This window comes from Pelophylax lessonae (genome assembly GCF_965119305.1).
Source record: "Pelophylax lessonae genome assembly, chromosome: 5".
Lineage (NCBI taxonomy): Eukaryota > Metazoa > Chordata > Amphibia > Anura > Ranidae > Pelophylax > Pelophylax lessonae.
In genome coordinates this window covers 516,578,078-516,604,917 of record NC_138772.1, presented here as the reverse complement: position 1 = coordinate 516,604,917, position 26,840 = coordinate 516,578,078, and the positions used below count along the sequence as shown (strand labels likewise).

Here is a 26,840-nt window from a genome sequence, read left to right as displayed (position 1 = left end):
AGCAAAATTACAAGGAAAATCTACTGACTAGCTGATCAAATAAAGCATAATAAACAAATATGTAGAAATTTCTTTCCTTTTTTTTCTTTTCTTCCCCTTCCTCCTCTCCCTTTGTATACATACAGGATTTTGAAATGGTATCAGGAAACTCTCACACTGTGGGGGTGGAGAAAAAAAAAGGAGGGGGCAACAAAAGAGATAACACACAGGGTAAAGAGGAATCGCGAGGGTAGAAAGGGAGGAAAGCAACTGCAGGGAGGGAATGGCACAACATGTAAAGAGTCATTAAGTACCGTGTTTCCCTTAAAATAAGACCTTGTCTTATATTCATTTTGGCTACAAAAAAAAACGCAATAGGGATTAGGGCTTATTTTCAGGGGATGTCTTATTTATTTATGTACAATAATCTACATTTTGTTTACTGGAAAAAAACAATAAAATGTTTTTCCTGTGTCCCCTGTCTTTTCGCCCCTTCCCTCCCTGTCAGCTCAGGAGTCAGCATCTCTGTAATCCCCAAAATAAACTCTAGTTAAAGTCCTTCTAAAATCATTTAATCCACTCTGTAAATGGATTATATAATGTCCAGTGTCTTTATGTAACATTTTAGGTAATACCTTATTTACAGCGCCACGGGGCGCTCACTTGACCCACTGGAGCTCTTTTTCCCCGCTCCGAGCACTGCTGAGGGAGATGCCGGAAGGGAGGGGCCGCTGACGACAGCTTGGAGAAGAGGAGAAGAGCTCAGGCGGGTCACATGAGCACCCAGCGAGGCTGTAAATAAGGTATTTTCTACAATAATGTTACATAAAGACACACACTGGACATTACATATTCATTTTACAGCGTGGATTACATGATTTTACAAGGACTTTAACTAGGGCTTTTTTTCGGGGTATGGCTTATATTGCAGCCATCCTAGAAAATTGAGATAGGTCTTATTTTCAGGGGAAACATGGTAGTACAGTTTCACTGTGGTCATCAAATGGGTTGACTAAAACCCCAGGAGCTTATCCAGGTGGACCATATCTTACATTTTTGGGGACAATTTCTATTTGCATAAGTCAACTTGTACATCAGTAAAGCAGTATCAATAGCATTACGCCATGAAGATAGGGTGGGAGGGTGAGGCGACATCCACTTTAAGAGAATCTCCCTGCGGGAGTAAAAAGCAGCACAGAAAATAAATAACTTAACATAACGACCTAATTCCACCCCATCCAGTACATTTAGCAGGAGGGTGTTAGGGTCCAATCCGAGGGTCCAATCACACAGCCTACTAAGTTCAGCCACCACTGCCATTCTAAAAGGTCTAATAGAGGGGCACGCCCACAGCATATGTAGGAAGGATGTAACAGATCCAACAGAGGAGTGACAACATGTATAGGAGGGATCACCCAGGGTGAAATAAGCTATATGGCGGAACTTCAACTGCAAAACCCTGTCCCTAGCAGAGATTATATTCATAATAAAATGGCTTGGTGCAGATCTCTGATTCCTCCTCATCCAAATCTGTGAGGTCAGCAGTCCATTTCTGATAAGTGTGAGTCAAGGTATTGGCATAAGCCAGAGAAAGTCCAAGATACAGAGAGGAGAGTGGTTTCCCCATCACGCTCAAGGTAAGCAACTGCTCTATAGGGTCTGACTCAACCGTAAGGGGGACAGGAAATTGCGCCTGAACTGCGTGCCTCAGCTGCATGAACCTAAAAAACATACTATTAGGAAGGTTATACTTGGCCTTGAGTTAAGAGACCCCCATTAGTCATCAGTTTAAGATAATATGCTTGAGGCCCACCACTCCATGAGTTGCCCACAGCTGTGAATCTGTAAGATTCTGGTACCTTTGGTACCCTTATTGCCCATTTTCCTCTTCATATTGCGTCCCACCTTTTTAGTTAGGTGGAACGCATATACCTTTAAGCCGGATGACATCATCGCTGAGCGCCGCTCTGAGCGGCTATTTCAATCGCCGGCTTTCTCTCTCACATTGTTCGTTCAATGTTACCGCATGCTCACAAGCCTTTTCTTATGCTGTCGGAGCCTCCAGCTATTCTCCTTTACCTGGAACAGACCGGAACCTCGCTACTGATCCCGTATCTCGCTACCGGATCACTCCCTCACTACCGGACCCCTCTACTTACTAACCTTACTAGTGATAAGTACCCCACAGGGGAATCCTCCATAACTAACTTACACTATCTACTTCTGCACATTAAGGACTGTTACTATCTATGCATACTAATTCTATCATCTGCACTGTTACATAGATTGCTAGCTCTTGAGCCTACTACCATCTATCCTTGCACTGGGTTAGTCTATCCTGTATATGTCATCTGCTGTCCTCACCACCTGTTACCATACATGATTACTAACCTATCTGCATTTCTACCTATTACCATCTACTACTCTCCTGAACATTACTATCAAGTGCTTATCGTACTGAGTCATTGGAGAAAGAGAGCTTGTCACACGCTCTCCATACTGAGAATTATAGATATATTGATTGGTTTCAGCAAATGAATGGGAGAGAGGTGGGAGAGAGAAAGGTTTTCGGTTTGTGAGTAAAGGCAAAGAGCAGTTGAGTGAACCTGTTGCTTTGCTCTAAATATGCAAGCTCAGCACATTCAGTTTACCGTAGACCAAAATGATCTTTTAACAGCTTCCCATTTTTCAACAATATCCTAATTTCTTCCATCGACTGCAGTTTTTATTTTTTTGAATATGATTTTAATGATGACCATAAATGCAGCCCAGCTGCACAAAGTTTATAGTAGGTCATCAGATTGATTTGTCTTTTTATTTCTAGTCATCTAAAGCTTTGAAAAATGTATTCCTTTGAAGAAAAGAAAATGTTTTTCTATTCTATCTTCCTTTTAAATGATTCATGGATAAAGTGTTTTGTTTGCCGTCCTAGGGGTTTTAGAAATGAGCATGTCCCTAATCTTCATGCTTTATCAGTTTTTAAAGATTTTCCTTTCAAGTCTATAATTACATGATTCTAATTTATTAGTGACCTTTTCATTGGAAAGTCAATTCATCTCTGCCATAAAAGGATGAGAGTGTATAGTGCGTGCAGACTTCCATTACAATTACAAGGGAATAGATTTCGGGTTTGTATATTTTTCCTTCTTAATTATGGCCGGCAGTAAAATTAAAAGAAATAAAAATTAGGCAAAATAGGAAATATTGCATTTAAATATTTTGTATTTTCATATGCAGAAGATAGGTGGCGCTTTACACCGCATTCACACTAGTCCGACTTGGACCGCGTCTTGTCAGCCTGACAAGTCGTGGTCCGTCACGCTCCCATTGTGCGGTACAGGAGCCGTTCTAATAGTAGCAACACAAGTCGCTCCGACTTAGAAAAAGGGTCCTGTACTACTTCGGGCGCCCTTGAGGCGACTTGCATAGACATTCATTTTATGAAGTCCGTGCAAGTCGCGCCGAAGTCGCGCTGCACGTGACTTCACAGGTCGCCCCCTAAGTCGGAGTGACCTAATGTGAACCGGTACTTGGTCTTCTTTTCATTGTTTCCAACTGCTTCCTATGCTACTAAAGGCAAAACTTTATTTGGATAGAGCAAGGGAGTATTATAACCCCTGTGATGTGAGGTTTTTTTGGCAGTTGTGTCTCATTAAGGAGATTTCCCTTAATTTCCTGTCCTTTTGCCAAAACAGGAAATTAGAGAAAATCCCACTAAAGCGAGGGGATCTCTTGTTGTCATCAGAACTAGCAACCCTAGTGGATGATTTATCCTCTATTACTGTTCTGGGGACTACCCAAAATTTGGAATTTTCTTTCATTTTCGATGATAATGGTAAAAAGGACAAATAGTGAGGGTGAATCACCCTAATGGGGACACAGACAGCAACAAAAATCTAACATGTTTCTCCACTCTGTCCAAAAACATTGCCCTTAGTTATACACATTAAACTGTGTAACCACTTAACTACCACCGTGTCTTTATGAACGGCTAGATGGTGGACGATTACTTTTGCAGTGCCCCTTTTAAAGCAGAAATCACCATTGGGTGGCCATTGCACTTGCTAATCACTTTAAACAGACAGAGTACAAAGCCAGTTTGAGCAGCTCTGTACCTAAAAACTGTGATGACCAATCACAGTGATCACAAATGTAAACAGACAAACCCAAAACAGACATGAAGCCAGTGTAATATCCCCAAATAAATATAGTGAAAGTGAAAATAAAAACAACTGTGATACATAAGAAAAAGCAGAAAGGGGGGACTATTGTTGTCGATTGCAGATCTTCTATTTTCCTGCTTTTCTTGTTATTATTAACAAATTCCATACCAAGTTCCTAGAACCACAACATGGTACTTGGTTCTGTATTCTCTAAAAGGGGCAGTACTGGGAGGTGGGTAGGGGGGTGGAACCAAGGGACGGTGCTCAGAGGTGGGTAGTGGTGGAGACAAGAGGTGACTCAGAGGGGGGCAGTACCTGCACCCAGTGCTGGGACAAAGCCATCTAGAGCCCAGGGAGAACATCCGAAATTGCACCCCCCCAAGATGTATGAGCATTACATGTCAGCAAAAATCCCCCCACAGAGACACTGAGCACTAATCTGCATGTTTACCCCCTAAGCATGAATTCCCTCTTCTCCAATACAAATCCCCCCCCTGCTGAAATCCCTCCTCTCATCACAAATCTTTGCCCCCCACCCCACAAATCCCCCAGCTCAAATGCCCCCCCCCAAAAAAAAAAAATAAATTCACCCCTCCTAGCACAAATCATCTACCCCTAAAATGTCAGCCCCCCGAATTCAGAACTCTTAGAACCCCCCTCCCAAAAAAAAAAAATAATAAATTCCCTCCTAGAACAATACTTACTCCTCTGTCACCCCCAAATTCCCCCTTTCTCTCCCCAATCTCCTTGTGGTACCTACCTAACATGATACCAGTGTGCCCAGAGCAGCTGCACCAATACCATACTTAGAAACTATGCTTTTGAATTAAATGTAGATCTTAAAAACATTGATTCTACAATAGTGTTCAAGGAGTGCAACTGGCTTTTTTGTTATCTATTATATTGTACTGAGTATGGTATTGGTGAATCTTGCACCACGCCTGTGTATGTTTACAGTGCACAGTTGTAGAACAGGATAAATCATTTAATTGAATATAGGTAAACCAGTGGTTATTTTACATTTACAACATACTGTATATTTACCTTGTGCATTATATGACTGGCATACCAATCATTCCGGCATGAATGGTTCTAACAGGTTATTTTAACTAAACAGTTTTTCAGCGCTCAGGTAGAGTACAAAGCAGCTGGCAATAAAATTACCCCCCCCCCCCCCCTCCGACACATAAATAATAAAAAAGTGTAAACTAATGTGCCTAAACAGTCCTTTACAAACTCTTGATCCTTGTAAAACTTTCCCCTATTTATAACATATTAACCACTTTACCACCGGAGGATTTTGCTGTCTTACGTCCAGGCCACTTTTTGCGATTCGGCACTGTGCGAATTTAACTGACAATTGCGCAGTCGTGCGACGCCGTACCCAATTCAAATTTACGTCCTTATATTCCCACAAACAGAGCTTTCTTTTGGTGGTATTTGATCACCTGTGCGATTTTTACTTTTTGCGCTATAAACAAAAAAAGAGCATAAATTTTGAAAAAATAATATTTTCACGTTTTTTTATATGAAATTCCCCCCAAAAAATTTAAAAATCTAAATTTTTTAAAATTTTTGGGCAATTTGTTTCTGCTACATATTTTTGGTAAAAAAAAATCGCAATAAGTTTATGTTGATTGGTTTGCACAAACGTTATTGCGTTTACTAACAAAGGGAAAGATTTTTGTCATTTTTGGTGTTTTTTTTTTTAACGAGTAATGGCGGCGATCTGCGATTTTTTTGCGGGACTGCGACATTGCGGCGGACAGATCGGACCCTTGACTGACATTTTTGACACTTTTGGGGATATCAGTGACATTACTACAGTAATCAGTGCTATACATATGCACTGTTACTGTAAAAATGAAACTGGCAGGGAAGGGGTTAATTTTATTGGAGAGGGAGGGGTTAATGTATACCTGGTGCTTACTAACGTGTGTGGGGGGAGGTGACTGAGTGACACAAGGACAGATCGCATGTTCAGCTATGCTGAACCCTGCAATCTGACCCTGCCTGTCACTTAGGAGATCCGCCCGCTTTGTTTACACAAGCGGGCGGATCTCCACACTCGATTCCCCGACGATCGGGGAAGAGCGGCGGTGATCACCGCTGCTCCTCCCCTGGCCCGACTCCCGCTGTGACTGAACACAGCAGGAGCGAGCCTCCGGCGGCGCGCACGCCGCCCACTAGGGGAGGAGTCCAGCGACGTAGGTCTACGTCGCTGGGCGATAACGAGCCACATTGTTGCAGTAGCAGCAATGTGAGCAGACGTAAAGTGGTTAACCACTTGCCGACCGCTCACATTGAGCGTACTGCACCAAAGTGGCTCGTTATCGTCCAGCGATGTAGACCTACGTCGCTGGATTCCTCCCCTTGTGGGCGGCGCGCGCGCGCCGCTGGATGCTCGCTCCTGCTGTATTCAGACACAGCGGGAGTCGGGCCAGGGGAGGAGAGGTGGTGATCACCGCCGCTCTTCGGGGATCGAGTGAGGAAATCTGCCCACTTGTGTAAACAAAGCAGGCGGATCTCCTCTGTGACAGGCAGGGACAGATTACAGGATTCAGCATAGCTGAACCTGCGATCTGTGCCTGTGTCACTCAGTCACCTCCCCCCACACACGTCAGTAAGCATGAGGCATACATTAACCCCTTATTCACCAATAAAGTTAACCCCTTCCCTGCCAGTGTCATTATTACAGTAACAGTGCATATTTATAGCACTGATTACCGTAGTAATGTCACTGGTACCCCCAAAAGTGTCAAAAATGTCAGTTAGGGGTCCAATCTGCCCGCCGCAATGTCGCAGTCCCGCAAAACAAATCGCAGATCGCCGCCATTACTAGTTAAAAAAAAACAATAAAAATGACATAAATTTCCCGTAGTTAGTAGCTGCGATAACTTTTGCGCAAACCAATCAAAATACGCTTATTGCGATTTTTTTTTTACCAAACATATGTTGACCTAAAATGTTAATAAATTTTGATTTTTACATTTTTTGGGGGGGAATATCCTATAAAAAAATTTGAAAAATATTGTTATTTTTTTTTTAAATTGTCGCTCTTTTTTTATAGCGCAAAAAGTAAAAATTGCACAGGTGATCAAATACCACCAAAAGAAAGCTCTATTTGTGGGGAAAAAAAGGACATCAATGTAATTTGGGTACAGAGTCGCTTGAACGCACAATTGTCCGTTAAAATAATGCAGTGCCGAATCGCAAAATGTGGCCTGGTCAGGAATGGGGTAAAATCTTCCGGTCTTAAAGCGGTTAAAAATACGCTCATTGAGAATTTTTTTGTCAAAGACATGTAGCTAAATACATTTTGGCCTAAATATAAGACAAAAATTGAATATATTGGATATTTTTTAACTGTCAAAGTAGAAAAATATTGTTATTTTTTCAAAATTGTCGCTATTTTTTTATTAATATCACAAAAAATGAAAAGCGCAGAGGTGATCAAATACCACCAAAAGAAAGCTCTGTTTGTGGGGGAAAAAAGGACGTAAATTTCGTTTGGGTACGGCGTTGCACGACCGCGCAATTGTCAGTTAAAGTCGCACAGTGCCAAGTTGCAAAAAGTGGCCTGGACGTAAAGCAGGAAAATCCTCCGGTGGTAAAGTGGTTAATTTGATCACTGTTAGCTGTTAATTGGATTGCTGTTTGAAATTTGCATTGTTCATGTGGTGATTGCCCCTATTTTTGAAGTGTATAAATACCTGTATTTCTCTTCAATAAAGTGATTTCTTTGGGTACCTCAACATCTTGTCTGTTTACGATGCTTGGGGTAAAGAGCTGGTATTAGCTATTGGCATGGCTTTTTGTCTCAGAGAATAGGTACAGGAACTCCCCCCTTCTAAGTCACTTCAATCTCTGCCCCCTACCCACCTCCAAGCACTGGCCCTTGGTTCTACCCCTTCTCACCTCTAAACACAGACCCTTGGTTCCACCCCTTATCCAGCTCCTGGTTTGGCCCCTTTTAGAGACAATAGAACAAAGTATTATTTTGTAAGGCTAAGTAATCCGTATGAAATTTGTAAATGATAACAAGAAAAGCAATAAAATAGATTCCCAGCAGCCAGCAGCAATAGACCCCCCAGCAACAATAGGCCCCCAGGAGCAACAACAGATCCCCCAGCAGCCAACATTAATAGACTCTCCAGCAGCCAGCGACAGTAGACCCCTCCCTAAACAGTAGATCCCTTCCAGTAACCCCAAGTAACAAAAGATCCTTCACCAGCAACAATAGATTGCCATGCAAAAATAGATCCCCTCCGGCAACAATGGGCACCCCAGCAGCCAGCATCAGTAGACCCTCCATCTCACCACAGCACCCCTTGCTATTGCATACATTCAGTGCTGGAGGTGCCAGAACTGCATTCCCCCATGTTCCTGCTAAAAAAAAGCTCTGGGTGTTGGTCTGCTGAAAAGGTTTGGAGGGCAGGAGGCATCAGTTGGCAGGGGGACTCAGGCGGGGTGCCAGGCGGTCCTCACAGTGTCCTTCATCGCAGAAAACAAAACATATAGTGTAATATGCTCAAAATCACATAAATATTGTAGACAAAAATATTCTGCTTACATGTACATAAATGTGTGCCATGCATCACCCAGCGCCCATCTTCTCCTCTCCCTAACATGCTGATATACTCTTATCGAACAAAATGTCTTCCATTCATTTAAAACATCACTCCTCCTCTGCTCATAGTGACTCCCCGGCACTTCAATACACAAGGTACAATAATCCAATACAAAAAATGTATAGATCATGTGATACCGTCACAATATGTAGATACATTTTAATTAAAATGTGCTCACATAAAACAGTGCCTTATATATTCTCAATTGGTGGGCTGAAAAGCACTCTAGTCTACATGATCTAAAGGAAACCTGCACCCCGTTACAAGTCCATAGCACAAAAAATATATATATCTGCTTGTCAAAACTAGAAATCTAAAATCTAAACTCAGGTCAGTTCCTGACTAATAAGGTGCACCCTTACGGGTTTTCCAAGCAGATAGGCAGCTTTTGTACTTTTTTAGTTTTCTTTTAGCAGTCAGCCTTTTCACCCAGCAGCAAGTTCCCAGAGAGCCCTGAGCATCAGTCAGCTTAGTTATATAAAGGTCAGTTAAAGTGTGGACCTAGAAAGCGAGTCTTTATCCCACCCAAAGCTCTACAAAACCTATGAGCTCCAGGACCCAAACAGAACTTATTAGGAGCTGAGAAAACACGTTCCTCCATAACAGACACAAATTCTGGAGCCCCCCCAACATGTATAGGTGAGAACCTAGGTGACAGATATTTAATGCCCACAGTCTTGCCAGCCAGTGCCTCACAGTGTGTAAATTAGAATCCTTTCTCAATGGTTAGCCTGTCATTCATCTCTGGTTATAGAAGGAAGCTTCATCTTGGAAAAGTGGCAAGCATTTATTTATTTATTTATATTTTCGTTTTTATTGGAGCTCATTCATACAATTGTTCATTGCTGTACATGCCCAGAACAGCGTATTTATAAGGCAGCTACATCCAGATGCTTACATTTAGCTGCAGGCAGCTGTTCAAATCAATGACAGGCTGACACCCTCAATTACACCAATCAACCAGAACATTAACATTATGACCACCCACCTAATATTGAGTATGGCACCCTTTTGCTAAAACAGTCCTGAACCAATGATGCATGGACACCAAAGTAACATCCACATGAATGGCAGGAGTCAATGTTTTCCAGGAGAACATTGCCCAAAGCATCACACTGTCTCTGCCGACTTGCCTTCTTATACCGCATCCTGGTGCCATCTCTTCCCCAGGTAAGTGACGCACACGCACCTGGCCACCCAAATGATGTAAAAGAAAACATGATTCATCAGACCAGGTCACCTTCTTCCATTGTTCTGTAGTCCAGTTCTGATGCTCAGAAGCTTTTGTCTGTGGACACGGGTCACCATGGGCTTCACAGCCCCATACACAACAAACTGCGATGCCCATTTTTTTCTGCTTTCCCCACATCAACGTCATGGACAACATGTAACTTGCTGCCTAATATATCCCACTAATTTTCAGATGCCATTTAACAAGATATTCCCTTTACATGCCAGTGGTCATAATGTTATGGCTGATCGGTGTACATTGGGCTACAGACAGAGGATCAGCTCTGTATACAGACTGTTTGTGGTCAGGACCGCTCATCTGTCCTTAACCACAGGTTATCACTCTATGTGCAATTACATATGGTTAGTTGTGGAGCATCTCAGCCTATCAGTAATTTGCGCACACTGCAGCATCAGCTGAACGTAAAGACATTGGCTGTAACAATACATTTTATATCAGTGTACAGCCATGAATTGCCATGTAAGTGACCCCCAAATTGCTCCTTTATTTCCTGGCAATACATGCTATTGTTTTTTCTGTTTTTAATTGCAGATATACAGTATCTCACAAAAGTGAGTACACCCCTCACATTTTTGTAAATATTTTATTATATCTTTTCATGTGACAACACTGAAGAAATGACACTTTGCTACAATGTAAAGTAGTGAGTGTACAGCTTGTATAATAGTGTAAATTTGCTGTCCCCTTTAAAATAACTCAACACACAGCCATTAATGTCTAAACCACTGGCAATAAAAGTGAGTACACCCCTAAGTGAAAATATCCAAATTGGGCCCAATTAGCCATTTTACCTCCCCGGTGTCATGTGATTCATTAGTGTTACAAGGTCTCAGGTGTGAATGGGGAGCAGGTGTCTTATATTTGGTGTTATCGCTCTCACTCTCTCATACTGGTCACTGGAAACATGGCACTTCATGTAAAAGAACTCTCTGAGGATCTGAAAAAAAGAATTGTTGCTCTACATAAAGATGGCCTAGGCTATAAGAAGATTGGCAAGACCCTGAAACTGAGCTGCAGCACAGTGGCCAAGACCATACAGCGGTTTAACAGGACAGGTTTCACTCAGGACAGGCCTCGCCATGGTCGACCAAAGAAGTTGAGTGCACGTGCTCAGCGTCATATCCAGAGGTTGTCTTTCGGAAATAAGGATATAATAAAATATTTACAAAGATGTGAGGGGTGTACTACCTTTTGCAAGATACTGTATATATATACATATATATATATATATATATATATATATATATATATATATATATATATATATATATATATATATATATATATATATATATATATATATATGTATATTTTTTTATAAGGGGTTCCTTGTAATTAATTTGATGAAATAATATGTTTTGGCTTCTCCCACTAATATCAGTTTACTAAACTCACCAGTACTTCACTTGGATTGAGTTTTTATGCTCCCAACTGCTTTTTAGCTGTAAAGTGTAATTGCAAAAAATGTAAAAGAAAATGCTTCCAACAAGGTATCTACAAGTGTACAGTGCCTGAATTGAGGCTGTTGTGCCACCCAGTGGTCTTTTTATAGATTACACTTAGAAAAAAATAAAAATGTATTTTATGGAATTAATAATACAAATTATTAATATTAATAATATTATTATACAGGATTTATATAGCGCTGACAGTTTACACAGTGCTTTACAACATGAGAGGAGACAGTACAATTACAATACAGTTTAATATAGTAGGAATCAGAGAGCCCTGCTCATTAGAGCTTACAATGGCGATTTTAGAGATCAGAAAAGGCTTCCTAATGTTTTCAACTGATATCATTTTTGTATAGCTCTAGCAAGCATTGTACACATAGATAAAGGATCTTTATCCTGATCATGTTCTTGCCACTCTAGCAATCAGGTCAGAAAGAGTGAAAACAATTGAATCTCTTGCCTAAATGAACGTATTTCAATTATCTACAGATCTGTATGAATAATAATTAAGAAATGCAACAGCAAGCAAATTAAAGCCAAACTTTATAATGACCCCTTGCAGTGCTTCTGCACCTGCACTGCAAACGTTAGATGCGTGTTTAGGTCTGTGGACTCAGAAAAGATTTACCTTTCCGGTCCTCTGTGCTGATCCCTGCAGAGCAGGGGCCTTCAAACTATGGCCCTCCAGTTGTTTAGGAACTACAATTCCCATCATGCCTTGTCATGTCGCCAAATGTCAGAGTTTTACAATGCCTCATGGGATGTGTAGTTCCACAACAGCTGGAGGGCTGTAGTTTGAGGATCCCTGCTGCAGTGCCTTCTCCCCCATGTCCAAAGGTCCTGACGTCATTAAGACTGATGTAGGGTCCTTAGCCCTACATTAGACATGATGACGCCGAAAAACAGTCTACCAGTGGAGGGGGGGGGGGGAGCGCCTTCTTTTCAGAGGAGCAGAGGATTAGGTAAGTAAAAATGCTTCTCCTCTCCCCTAGACTGAACAAGCAATTAACCCTTGCAAGCGTGGGCTCAGCCCCTCTGCAAGGGATAACTTTAAAGTTTCCCAAAGTTGGGCTTTAATTGTTTAGCATTATATCAACAACTCTACTGCATTGGAATGTATCATAGTATTCCTTTAAATAGCTTAGAGTGTATGTGTAGACAACACTTTTTGTTTTACATTTTGAATAGAGTAGGGAAGAATTAAAACCACTATCAGGTTACTAATATTTTCTTTTTTTGTTGTTTGTGTCCTGTTGGGGAAATTTCTCTTCACTTCCTGTGACAGAGACACAGCAGGAAATCTCTCAAAGTTTGTGAAATCCTCTATTAGACGGTTGTCACTGGAACAGATGCCCTCATTGAAAGAGTTACACTAAACCTCTTCTTATGGTGCCAGCTCGTAAACTTTGCTTTGCTTGCTTTCATTCTCAGTGTCAGTGGTCACCAGTACAAATATTGGAGTGAATCTCGCCAACAAGAGCACAGATGGCACTTTGGAGAGGGTCTGAGCCTTATTAATTCTTTTTACCCTTGTTGTTGTTCAGTTGTTTAGTCGTGTCCGACTCTTCGTGATCTCATGGATCATAGAGCGCCAGACTTCTCTGCCCTCCACTGCCTCCCGGAGCTTGCTTAACTTCATGTTCATTGTTACGATGATGCTATCGATCCATCTTCTTTTCTGTCGTCCTTTCTGTTTCCCAGCATCAGGGTATTTTCCAATGAATCCTCTCTTCGCAATAGGTAGCCAAAGTATTCAAGTTTCAGGATCTGTCCTTCCGGTGAATATTTAGGGTTGATTTCTTTCAGGATTGACTGGTTTGATCTTTTTACTGTCCAAAGGACTTTCATGGGCCTTCTCCAACACCATAGTTAAAAAGCATCAATTCTTCGGCATTCAGCCTTCCTTATGGTCCAGTTTCAAGGCCATAGGTTACTACTGGGAACAGCATAGCTTTGACTATATGGCATTTTGTTGGTAGGGTGATGTCTCTGCTTTTTATAATGTTATCTAAGTTTGCCATTGCTTTCCTCCCAAGAAGCAAGCGTCTCTTAATTTCATTTCTACAGTCATCGTCTGCCGTGATCTTGGAGCCTAGAAAGATCAAATCTGTCACTGTTTCCATTTCTTCTTCTTCTATTTGCCAAGGAGTGATGGGACCGGTTGCCATGATCTTAGTTTTCTTAATGTTCAATTTAAGGCCAGCTTTTGCGCTCTCCTCTTTGACCTTCATTAGGAGACTCTTTAGTTCTTCTTCACTTTCTGCCATTAGTGTGGTATTGTCTGCATATCTCAGGTTGTTGATATTTCTCCCTGCAATACTAATTCCAGCTTTTGATTCATCAATCCTGGCATTTTGCATTTTGTATTCTGCATATAGGTTAAATAAGTAGGGTGACAATATACATCCTTGCCACACTCCTTTCTCAATTTTGAACCAGTCAGTTGTTCCATGTCCTGTTCTAACTGTTGCTTCTTGACTTGCATACAGGTTTTTCAGAAGACAGGTGAGGTGGTCTGGTATTCCCATCTCTCCCAGTATTTGCCACTTGTAATTCACACAATCAAAGACTTTACTGTAGTCAAAAAAGCAGAAATAGACATTCTTCTGGAACAACCTTGTTTTCTCCATGATCCAGCGAATGTTGGCAATTTGATCTCTAGTTCCTCTGCCTCTTCGGAATTCAGCTTGCACTTGTGGTAGCCCCCGGTTAACATGCTGATGAAGCCTAGCTTGTAGAATTCTCAGCATAACCTTGCTAGCGTGTGAGATGAGTGTGATCGTACGGTAGTTTGAACAATCTTTGGCGCTGCCCTTCTTTGGTATCGGAATGTAAATTGAGCTCTTCCAGTCCTGTGGCCATCGCTGAGTTTTGCAAAATTGTTTTTACCCTAGAAAACCTTTGAAATACTTTTTAGGCCTCAGGGAACCCCTGCTAAATTTAAGTAATTGGAGGTCAGTGGGAACATGGCTTTACCTTAGTGGTCAGAGAAGACTACCACCTTATAGTGGTGGTCAGAATGCCACCCTTCCAGACAGCTAAAGATATCATTGTTGTCATGCTGCTGGCTCTGCCAAGTAGCATTGGACAAGGAACTATGCAGGCACCATCAAATGGTGAGTCAATCAGTAACAACTCAAGGAACGCATTGAAGACCCTTGAGGAACCTCTTGAGGAACCCTGGTTGAGAATGGATGGTCTACCCATCTACCCTCTAGAAAATAAATAAAGAAAAAAAGTAACTTTGCCTTTACATACACCACCTGCAATGTGCAGTACAGACTGGGAGTCAGTGAGACAGCAAGCAGGGACAGAAGGACATTCCTACTTGCTTGAGAAAAGAACTACAGATGGGATTTGCCAAGACTGGTGGCTGAGGGAATAGGAGGCATAGCAGCCACTGGTCTTACAAACAGGAAACTCTTGGGAATTAACAGTTTCCTTTCAAAATAACAGGCTATTTCAAAGCAACTACTGAGTTAACAAGAAGATGGATGACATATTTAGTGAAGGTAGGAAATTAGAAACAAGGACATGTAAAAAAGTTTTTGCCTTAACCACTTGCCGACTGCCGTCAGTATATTTACTGTGGCAGTCAGCCGCTCCTGGGCAAACCGACCTAGTACTACGTCGCTCGCCTAGGAGCCTGTAGGGGGCGAGCGCGCACCGCCGGAGCCACGCTCCCACCCCTGCTCGTTCACGGGCCTCCCCGCGCGAGTGACCGGCGGCTCCGATGTCCGCTGGCCACTCGCGATCCCACTCAGGAGAGGGAGAAAGGCAGAAGGCTGATGTAAACACACAGCCGTCTGTCATTCTCCCTGATGTAAAGGCAGAGACTATACGATCCTGCTATGTAGGATCGTATGTCTCTGTGGTTACATCACTAGCCACGCCCCCCTCCCCTCCCCCACAGTTAGAAACACGCCCCTAGGGATACATTTAACCCACTGATCACCAATAAAGTTAACCCCTTCCCTGCCAGTGTCATTTTGACAGTAACAGTGCATATTTATAGCACTGATTACTGTAGTACTGTCACTGGTACCCCCAAAAGTGTCAAAAATGTCAGTCAAGGGTCCGATCTGTCCGCCGCAATGTCACAGTCCCGCAAAAAAAATCGTTGATCGCCTCCATTACTAGTTAAAAAAAAAAAAAAAATGACAGAAATCATTCCCGTAGTTAGTAAACGCAATAACTTTTGCGCAAACCAATCAAAATACGCTTATTGCGATTTTTTTTTTACCAAAAATATATAGCAGAAAACAAATTGGCCAAAAATGTTAAAAAATTTTGATTTTTAAATTTTTTTGGGGGAAATTTCATATAAAACAATGTGAAAAATATTGTTATTTTTTCAAAATTGTCGCAATTTTTTTTGTTTATAGCGCAAAAAATAAAAATCGCATAGGTGATCAAATACCACCAAAAGAAAGCTCTATTTGTGGGAAAAAAAGGACGTCAATTTCGTTTAGGTACAGCGTTGCATGACCGCGCAATTGTCCGTTAAATTCACGCAGTGCCGAATCGCAAAATAGGCCCTGGTCTTTGAGCAGCCAAATCATCCGGGGCTTAAGTGGTTAAAGCAATTCTGCTTCAAAGCAAGTTTTCAATGGAATTCAGTATACTACAAATCCTTAAACTGCCCGCTGGTATATTCCTCCGATATCTTATTTCACCAAGCTGCAGAAATAATAATGTTATCAGGTCATGTTGGAAGGCCATTGCCTCCCATAATGTTATTCAGCAATTCAAATATCAACTCCCACTCCTTGTGAGAGACACTTATGTATAGAAACACAGATGATAGTAATCACGCAGGGCGTCGCATGAGGAAGATAACAGGTGATTGTGGGTGACAGCTGGGGAATAGGACAAGTCATGTGTGTAAAAAAAATCTCCCCCCGGCAAGTGACGCCATTCATAAACTGAGGTTTATGAGTGAACATTCGACTTTATACAATTATTATATTATTACCTAGATGCAAAGCAAAAGTACACAACACAAAACAGACTTTCAACCTGAAATGTTCACGTTAAGTGCCGGTTCACACAATAGCGATGTCAGACATTGCATGTGATTCACACCGCACTGCTCCGCAAATCACATGCGATGTCTTTGCGATGCAAATTCAGCCATACAGATTGTATGGATGAATTTGCATCGCATTCGGTCCAAAGTTTTGTTGGACCCTTTTTTTGGTCCGCACCAGAATCTGATCGCATGGGTGTTCACATTGTTCAATTGACAGTTCGCACTGCGACATGCAAACTGATCTGGGGGGTGTCATTAACTTTGTATTGACACTCCTAGAAAAAACAAAGTCACTAAATCTATCGCATAGTTTATAGACGTGATAACTTTTGCGCAAACCGATCAATATACGCTTATTGGGATTTTTTTTACCAAAAATATGTAGCAGGATACAAATTGGCCTAAATTTATGAAGACCTTTTATTTTTAAAATCTTTTTTGGGTATGTTTTATAGCAGAAAGTAAAAAATATTGCTTTGTTTTTTTTTGTTTTTTTTCAAAATTGTGGTTCTTTTTTTGTTTAGAGCGCAAAAAATAAAACCTGCAGAGGTGATCAAATACCACCAAAAGAAAGCTCTATTTGTGGGGAGAAAATAAAATAAATTTACTTTGGGTACAGCGTCGCATGACCGCGCAACTGTCAGGCCATATCGCAAAACATGGCCTGGTTATGAAGGGGGTAAAACCTTCCGGAGCTGAAGTGGTTAAAGTGGTTGTATAGTCAGAAGGTTTTTTTGCCATAATACATCCTATGCAAAAGGTTAAAAGGTCTTCTGTGTGCAGCATCGCCGCTCAGCCCTCCTAATACTTACCTGAGCCCCATCTCTATCCAGCGATGCCTACGAGTGCTTCAGCCGTCCGCGACTTTCTCTCCTGATTGGCTGAGACACAGCAGTGGTGCCTTTGGCTCCGGCTGCTGCCAATCAAACTCAATTAGACAATCAGGAGAGAGAGGGGGGCAGGGCTAGGTCAGGGCTCTATGTCTGAATGGACACAGAGAACTGTGACTCGGCGTGGATGCCCCCATAGCAAGCTGTTTGCTGTGGGGGCACTCAACAGGAGGGAGGGGCCAGGAGCTCCAGCGAGGGACCCAAGAAGAGGAGGATCCGGGCTGCCCTGTGCAAACCCAACTGCACAGAGGAGGTAAGTATAACTTGTTTGCTATTTTAATAGAAAAAAATGCAACTTTACAATTACTTTAAGGCTGGAGATTTTTTTTTTTTTTTACCTTAATGCATTCTCTGCAAAAGAAAGCTATATAAAATTCTATTGGGCACAATGTTACATGATGGAGTAATTGTCAGTCAAAGTATCTCAGTGCTGAAAACTGAAAAATTGCCTGGTTTTAAAGGATACAGGCTGGTGTTCAAGTGGTTAGGCTATGAGGCAGTCAATAGCAGATAAAAAAATCATGATATATAAAAAGTTAACAGAGATTTTGACTGACACCCAGAAAAACTTAAAATATGTCAACCCTGGATACCCTTCTCCCCACTACTTCTAACCTTCTATAGGACATTACTATGCATTTGACCATCCCCGGGACTATCCCATTCCTCTCCCTCCTATTCACCTTAATATCTCCCCCTCTCCATTTTTCATCTTCCATTATCTCTCTACCTTTCTCATTCTTTTGGCTACTCTCATACCTTTCTTGATGGAAATATTTTATGTGTTAGGCCTCATTCACACTACAACGTGCGCCCATGCGAGCGCTGTGTTAACCCACACAGGGATGCAGAGGTGTCTATTGGGAAGCAGAGGCTGCGCAGACACAGCCGTTGCTCTCAATTTGACATCTGTGCAGGTGTGGGTGCATGGACTCGAACATACACTGTCTACATTCAGGCCATTCACCCCCATGGATGGGAAATTCGGATTATAAGCTGTATCTGTGCAGCTGCTGCATTCCTATAGACATCAGTGGGACTGTCTGCACAGGGATGCATGGAACACATGTGCATCAACGCAGCCCTTGTGCCAGTATAAGTTGTAATACACTCCAAGTGAGCAAAGCCTAAGGCAGGCCATAGATGATGCATTTTTTATTTCCTGCAACAGGAAAGAAGGTCCCTCAATTCCCCCATCAACCAGTGGCGGAGCTAGACTTTAAAAACAGGGGTGGCAAAGGGGTGGCAAGGTATTCCCCCCCCCCCCCCCCGTCAACACCAGAGATGGGGCACTGTTTCGGAATAAAATCATTGAAAGAAACACTTGCAGGGCACATAATGCTCCCAGTACTTTTATACCAAAACTTTTTTTTTTTTTATTAAATAATATAATAAACGCTTATCCAGATAAAATAGTTAATATTCCTTATAAAGTGTATTATAATAGAAAAATAAGTGAATAAAAACATCCGTGTAGGCCAGAGATATAAAATAGGTAGCATAGAAAGACCTACTATATGTGCTATGTGCTATACGGACGTTTTTAATCACTTATTTTTCTATTATAATATTGCACTTTATAAGGAATATTAAAGAGGAAGTAAACCCTCCTCTGACACATTTACCTATAGGTGATCCTATGATAAGACTTACCTATAGGTAGTGTAAATATCTCCTAAACATGTACAGTTTAGGAGATATTTACCTTACATGCAGCCAGTGACGTCACTGGCGTATGCGCTCTTAAGGAACGGCCGCTGGTGCCGTTTCTTCAGAGCCCCGTGCCGTGACTGTCGGCTCCCGCGCGCAGTGACGTCACCGCGGCTCCGGCCAATCAGATGGCCGGATGCCACGATCCCGGAAGACATGTCGCCCATCATACAGGTAAGTGGGCGGCACGGCGGGGGCTCGTTCTAAGGTAAGTATTTCATAATGAGCTAGTATGCAATGCATACTAGCTCATTATGTGTTTCTCTTACAGGTTGCAAAAAAAAAAAAAAGTTGTATGGGTTTACAACCTCTTTAACTATTTTATTGGGATAACTACTGGTATATATTCTGTATTTTGGTGCGCTGCATTGATTCTTGCATGGACACTGTACAGCTATAGCGCTGTAAGGGGCAGTTAGGCACTCACGTGATCGGCTGCTGCTTTTCTCCTCTCTCTCCTCCCTCGATCTGATTCACTGCCTCACTGACGTCAGCAAGAAGGCGGAGAGGAAAGGAGGAGAGAGGGGGCGGTCACGTAAGCGCCGAGCTCTGAAACACAGTGTGTGCAGCCGGTGGCTTTACAGAGGAGAAGGCACTGACAGGCGGGGAAAGTCCAGAACGCAGAGCAACTAATCGACGGAAGCAACTAATCGATAAAGGCAAACTTTGACAACGACTTTCATTATTGATTATTATCGATTTCGTCGATTAGTTGTTTCAGCCCTAAATCAAACAGTGTAATATTTTCAGCGGGGTGGCAACAGGGGTGGCAAGGACTTTGTCTGGGGTGGCAATTGACACCCCAGCTAGCCCTCTGGCTCCACTACTGCCATCAATACAGTCAGTGTTGATGGGGGAATCCCTCCTGCGGAGCTATAGCGTTCTCCCGACAGGGGGCACAGGGAGCAGTCACTGCCGAGAGAACACAATGATTATTGCTAGCGGCTATAGACGCTGGCAATAATCGCATACAGAAAATCTGACAGGCTGGTTGTACCCAAGTTGATTGATGAATCAACTAGGGTACAATCAGCCTGCCCATAGATGGTTCGAATCTCGGCTGGTCTTCAATTCAAACCATCTATGGCCGGCTTTAGTCAATTTTCTTTTTGAACCAAATATCAAGATTACGCTTACACATAACCCATACGTTTAATAAGGATTCCTTTGAACATATCCATAATCTTTGGCACTATATACAGTATATATATATATATATATATATATATATATATATATAGTCCCTAATCTACCCATGCTACCAGTTCAGATCCATATACTCCTATGTTTGACTGTATATTTTTGTTGATAAACCTTTTCAATCCACCTCCACCAGAAAACAATGCTCTACCTACGTGGCTGATATCTTATCTCATATCAGTTCTTAACAAGGGAGGCACAGTGATTGCAAATTGAGTGTTTGCTTGGTCTAGTGGCTAATCTACAAACAGATATATTTCACACAATAATTAAAATTGAAAGAGGAAGCAAAAAATAAAAACATGAAACTCAAATAAAAATTACTTCTAATTGGACTTTCCCTGAGAAGGGCAAGTTTAAACTCCATCAGGTTCTGTTATAGGGCAAGTGGAGCTAATTGTTAGGAAGTGATAGCAATGGAGTGACCTCATCAGTATGTTGCTGCCTCTTCAATGTCCAGTCTCAGGGTGTGTGGTCTTTGACCAAACCATATGGCTTGAACTGCAGTAGAAATAGAAGTAATTAAAATTTGACTGAGCTGTCTGAGAAAGACGACTGAACTAAACTTCTGAAACGTAGACTGGCCATACACTAGAAACATGGAAGAGTGACAGTAGAAAAATTCCAAGTGGACCATCAAAACTTTTTCTCTGTTTCTTTTTTTTTTTTTTTTTTGCATAAGTATGGATTTATTTTCCTCCCAAGCATCCCTGGCATCAACTATTCTCTCCATGAAAACATATTAGCCTAGGTTCACACTCACTGAATGCAGGTTTCAAATCCTGCGAGTTCGGCTGAATCCAAAAACCGAAAAATCCCAAAACCCCAAAAATGTAGTTTTGGTACAGTGTTGCATAACAGCCCAATTTTTATTCAAAGTGCAACAGCGCTGAAAGCTGAAAATTAGCCTGGGCAGGAAGGGGACAAAAGTGGCCAGTAGGCAAGTGGTTAAGTTCCTGAAATAGATTTTCGAAAGGAAGGGTCGTACAAATATATTGACGAATGTTGTTTGAAAATACTTCAAAATTTTATTTGCTTTTGTGTCGGTTCACAATGATCCGACTTGGACTGCGACTTGTCAGCCTGACAAGTCGCGGTCCGTCACGCTCCCATTGTGCGGTACAGGAGCCGTTCTAATAGGAGCGACACAAATCGCTCCGACTTAGGAAAAAGGTCCTGTACTACTTCGGGGCGACCTGGAGCGAATTGCATAGACATTCATTTTATGAAGTCCGTGCAAGTCGTGCCGAAGCCGCGCTGCACGCGACTTCACAGGTCGCCCCCTAAGTCGGAGCGACGTAGTGTGAACCGAGCCTTTAACATTTGATTTTGAAATGAATGTCATTTCCCAAATGAAAACCACATTCACTGTTAAAAATTTGTTCATATGAGAAACATTTTTCATCCTTCTCCTTTGAATTTTCTTATCACTATGGACAAAAACAAATGTCAATTTGACCACACTAACAATGGGAAAACCAAACGAACAAAACAATTTGATCAAAATTCCACTGGCTTAAATCTCAATTAAAAATGTAACTAAATGGAATTACAATTTTTGTATAAGTAGTTGATGTGTCTCTGTGTCAGATATAGCTTTAACTTTAAAGTGTATGTGAAACTAATAATTATTTTTTGGTTCTGGACAGTGTCTATGGATAGTGAAGGTCTATTTCAGTTTGTGTCTTAGAGAGATTTCTCTTTTCTCCCTGTCCTAGAGACACATCATGAAGAAAAAGGAGATCTTTTCTGAAGGAGGCGACAATGATCCTTCTTAGACAATTGCCACTTTACCAGGTTTTTACCCATTGGAAGATTTTCCCTCACCTCTTGGTTTGGTGACAACTCAAAAATGTTGGATTTCCCACCACTTTTTTTCACCAGACCCACTGGGATCAATATTGAAAATAAATCTCCCCAGTGGAAACCTATATAGCAGAAAAAATCTGTCAGAGGTTCTTACCCTAAAGCCCCGTACACACGATAAGAAAATCTGAAGGAAAATTTCGTCCGACGACCGATTTGCCGATTTTCGGATTGTTAGTATGGTGCTTTCGACAGCCGACTCTGACTTTTCGGCTGACAAAATCCTGATGTGAAGGCTATAAAATTTTTGTTGTCCGTAATACAACGTCCGATTTTCGTCTCATTAGTACAGATTTCGACGGAAAAAAATCTTGAGAGCAAGACTAGGCATGCTCAGAGACGAAAGAACACATACAAAGCAATCCAACACATGACATCACTTCTGAAGTAGAATTCTGTCGTACGGGAAAATTCGTATGAAAAAAACCTCTTCACTTTCCACATCAGACTAGCATGCCACAAAAAATGAATGACAGATCGTTCGATAATCTGATCGTGTGTAAGGGGCTTAAAGCTGACTATACATTATACAATTTTCTTGTACAACTTTCCTTTAGATTTACCAAAACCATATAATATGAGGTTAAACCTAAACACTGTCAATATGTATGCAAGCAGGGAGGCCCTTCCAGTACACAGTTGAAGATAAATCCAAAGGAAATTGAACAAAAAAACTGTATATAGTGTAGCCAGTGTTGGGGGTAACTAGTTACAAAGTAACTAATTACAGTAACTAAATTACTTTTTTTGGTAACTAAGTAAAGTAACTAGTTACAATACTAATATTGGTAACTACACTACTTTACTAGGCTATAGGAACGCACTTTCCTGCGTTACCCAAGCCGTGCGATACAATCGTTATTTCGAAGAATAGAGAGGGATGAAGTTTAGGACTTTTTGTTGCACTTTATGTTTTATTCTGTTTTTTCAGGTTTTGTTCTCATGTTTCCCAAAGCCTGTGTTTATACAATAAACTCTATGCAGAAAGAGAGTCATGTATCTTCTTCTACACGGTCAATTATGAAAGAGGAAAGTAAAGTAATAAGTAGTGAAGTTACTTTTCAAATGCAGTAACTAGTAAAGTAATCTCATTACAATTTACAGAAGTAACTAGTTACATTTTTTGAGTAACTACCCCAACACTGAGTGTAGCCAGCCTTACACATCCTATCCAAAACTTCAAGAAACAGGGGTAAGTGCCATATACTATATAGGTTATTGTCTGCCTCAACTCAAATGTCCTTACTCAGCCATGAAGATCAGAGTACCTTACCCCTGTACCAATTGCATTCATCTTCATCTTTTTGTGGATCATTATCCCTACAATGGGCAGAGGTCACCATAGGGTGCATCCAATGCCAGCAGACGAGAAATAAAGTTTTGTGCATCTGCAGTACTCTCATCAGTGAACCTGTGATGACATATAATGTCCTCTATGGGAACTCCATTCATCATAGAGAACAACAGTTTTCAGACAGACAACTACAGCTGTCAAATTTGGTGCAGGAAAGCAAACACAAAGGTCTCGAATTTTCCTAACCATGACACCATATTTACAAATGAAGGCTGAAATAGCATTTTTGGCTCCTAAAATCCAATGCCAGTGGCAAAAAAATCCAATGCCAATGGCAAAAAAATACAAAGCCAATGGCAAAAATCCAATACCAATGGCAAATCCACATGAAAAAACATTTTCTGCATGAAATAGAAGTAGAAAACTGAGCTACGTTACTTTGTCTTTGCCTCCGTATCCTGGTCTTTGCTCTTCTTCTTGCCGAAGTCCATTATCTACACTGCCAAGGAAATCTCATGTTTTCAGCCTTACACCTGCTGGAGAAATGTGTGCTTTATTGCTACCTGTTAGATTGTGTCCAGTTTTTACAGGGTGTGGTTGTGTAAACACATCAGTTCACCAGATCCCCGTCTCCCACACTAAAAGAATGCCATCCGTCATAGTAATTGTAGACTGAAAGGTGATTAAGTTTAAACCAAACATTGAGATGTCTCATTCTGGAGAGAAATGTACACAGCAGCACACCTTTTGATCCTGCAAACTTACTTCTACATTGTGGATATAGGTGATGTGGTAATACACTATACCAGGTAGATAGGTAGATATTAGGATTAACTAGGTACAATATGTGATTAGGGATTGTTTCTCCTGATTAGTGCCAACCATTACCAACCATTATGAAGAATGATGGTAAACATGGGTACAAAGAATAGGCGGGCTTTCGAGGTAATGTACCCATGTTTACCATTATTCTTCAGTGGTTCACACCATCTTGTATTCTTTGTGACTAATAAATTGATTATTTGAAGTTCATACTAACTCCCGTGGACTCATTGATTATAGCCCTAAGCGCCTTGTAAAAGTAACTGTGTGCAACTCTTCTGGGAAGGCTGTCCACAAGGTTTAGGAGTGTGTAGTGTGTCTATAGGAATGTTTGACCATTCTTCCAGAAGCGCATTTGTGAGGTCAGGCACTGATGTTGGAGAGAAGGCCTGGCTCCCAGTCTCCGCTCTAATTGATCCCAAAGGTGTTCTATCGGGTTGAGGTCAGGACTCTGTGCAGGCCAGTCAAGATCCTCCACCCCAAACTTGCTCATCCATGTCTTTATGGACCTTGCTTTGTGCACTGGTGCGCAGTCATGTTGGAACAAGAAGAGGTCATCCCCAAACTGTTCCCACAACGTTGGGAGCATGAAATTGTCCAAAATGTCTTGGTATACTGATGCCTTAGGAGTTGCCTTCACTGGAACTAAGGCTGGCCATACACTATACAATTTTCTTACAATTTTCTATACAATTTTCTAGAAATCTACCTTCAACTATGTAGTACAAAGGCCTGCCTAATTGGATACAAGTGAAAGTGTTGTTTAGCTTTGACCTCATATTATGTGGTTTGTGGTAAATCTAACAGAAAATTGTACAAGAAAATTGAACATGTATGGCCAGCCTAAGGGGCCAAGCCCAACCCCTGAAAAACAACCCCACACCATAATTCTCTTTCCATCAAATGATTTGGATCCCATACAGGTGAGCCATGTCACAGGCAAGTTTATGTCATTCCTCTAAGCATATTAATTAAAGAAATTGTACATTTTTGTTGTTTCATTGCAAGCCAAACAGATCCTCTTGTACTTTTTTTGGCAATCCCATGCCTATTATTTTTGAAAATGGCCTGAGTTGATTTCCAAGTTTTGTCTCCTATTCACTTCTATGGGGTTCACATTAACATTCACCAAGTAGAAAATATGATGATAAGTTTACTGAACAACCCAAAAAACAAACACAAGCACATTCACCATATACTTATCACCCTGAGAACACTGTACACACTGTAAAGCATGGTGGTGGCCATTTGGTGAAGCCTAAGTGCAGCCCTCCCTTTCTGCCCAGCCCCTCCATTCATAGAAGCCATACTACAGCTTCTATGGATGAAACAGAGCCTATGAATGGAGGGGGCAGACCTTTCAACTATCTGCCCATCTTCCACTCTTAGATCATGTTCCATTTATCTGTAGTACAGTTCTATGAATGGCAGAGCTGGTCAGAAAGGGTGGGCACTTTGGATAGGAGCCTGAGGCAGCCCGTTAGTTGTTGTAACCCCTGCTGCACCAGATGACTACTGCAGCAGGAGTGGGGGAATATGAACAGAGGAGGAATTAATCTAACAGAAAAGGAATCAGCACAAGGGACACATCCTACCTGATGTCCCTTGTGCTGATTTTTGTGTTTGTGATTTTTTCTGCACTTGGGCTTTAAGGGATGCTTATCATCAGCAGGAAGTGGGAAGCTGGTAAAGACTTGGGCCAGTATAAAACTACATATTAGGGAAAAACAAAAGACCTAGGACTAGGTCAGAGGTTCATCATGCAGTAACTGACCCTAAACACACAGCTATAGGAATACTGGTTTAAAACCATGAACTAGAAAGACTTAGAATGGCCAAGCCGAAGCTCAGGTGTCAATCTAGAGGAGAATCTGTTGAAAGACTTGAAAATTGAAGTTCATTGACAGTTTTCATTAAACATGATGAAGCTGGAGCTGAATTGAAGAATTTTTAATTTAGTTAATGCGTGGGCAGGATCGTGGTTTTGCCTCTACACCCAGTTTCTTTTCAGAGAGGAGCAAAATAAATTTGAGGCACTGGACTCAGACTTAGCTTTCATCAAATAGTGGATGATAGTAGCATTCATTAGCTTGACTTTGACCATTTAAAAAAATACAAAGCTTTGCATCATGTGGGTGGCATCCAATGTCAAATATCCAAATGAGAATCACATCAAATGTCTATATGGCTTTACTCTTGACTTTGAGGTGACAATAGATAGACAAGCAGTATCCAACATGTTTCAGTGGCCAATGTATCCACCTTCATCAGAGCTGTAACAAAATCTCTAAATGGATAATGGAAATGGATAATCAATAAAACTACCAGTACCAGTATGTTTAAGCCATTGTTATATTTTACCTGCTTCTGTGAAGTTACCACACAAACTGTTAGGGTTCATTTTCCTTTTTACAAAGGAAAGAGATACACTGCTCAAGGTAATGACTGAGGGGTCATTGGCAGCATTTAAGCACTACAAAGAGTGTAATAAGAAATGTAAAGATGAAATCAGGGCGGCTAAAATAGAACACGAGAGACATATAGCGG

The 26,840-nt window shown here is 41.4% G+C and overlaps 1 protein-coding gene across 1 annotated transcript in view; it reads right to left on the bottom strand.

Moving 5' to 3' along the window:
• The window catches only part of FER1L6 (fer-1 like family member 6), a gene marked incomplete at its 5' end in the record, with an annotated part of 316,530 nt that extends 292,568 nt beyond the window's left edge, over positions 1–23,962 (bottom strand). The window contains one exon of the mRNA XM_082257934.1: positions 23,910–23,962. Within this exon, the coding sequence (XP_082114060.1) occupies positions 23,910–23,962 (53 nt within the window). The remainder of the gene's footprint in view (positions 1–23,909) is intronic.
• Between the last annotated feature and the right edge of the window lie 2,878 nt (positions 23,963–26,840).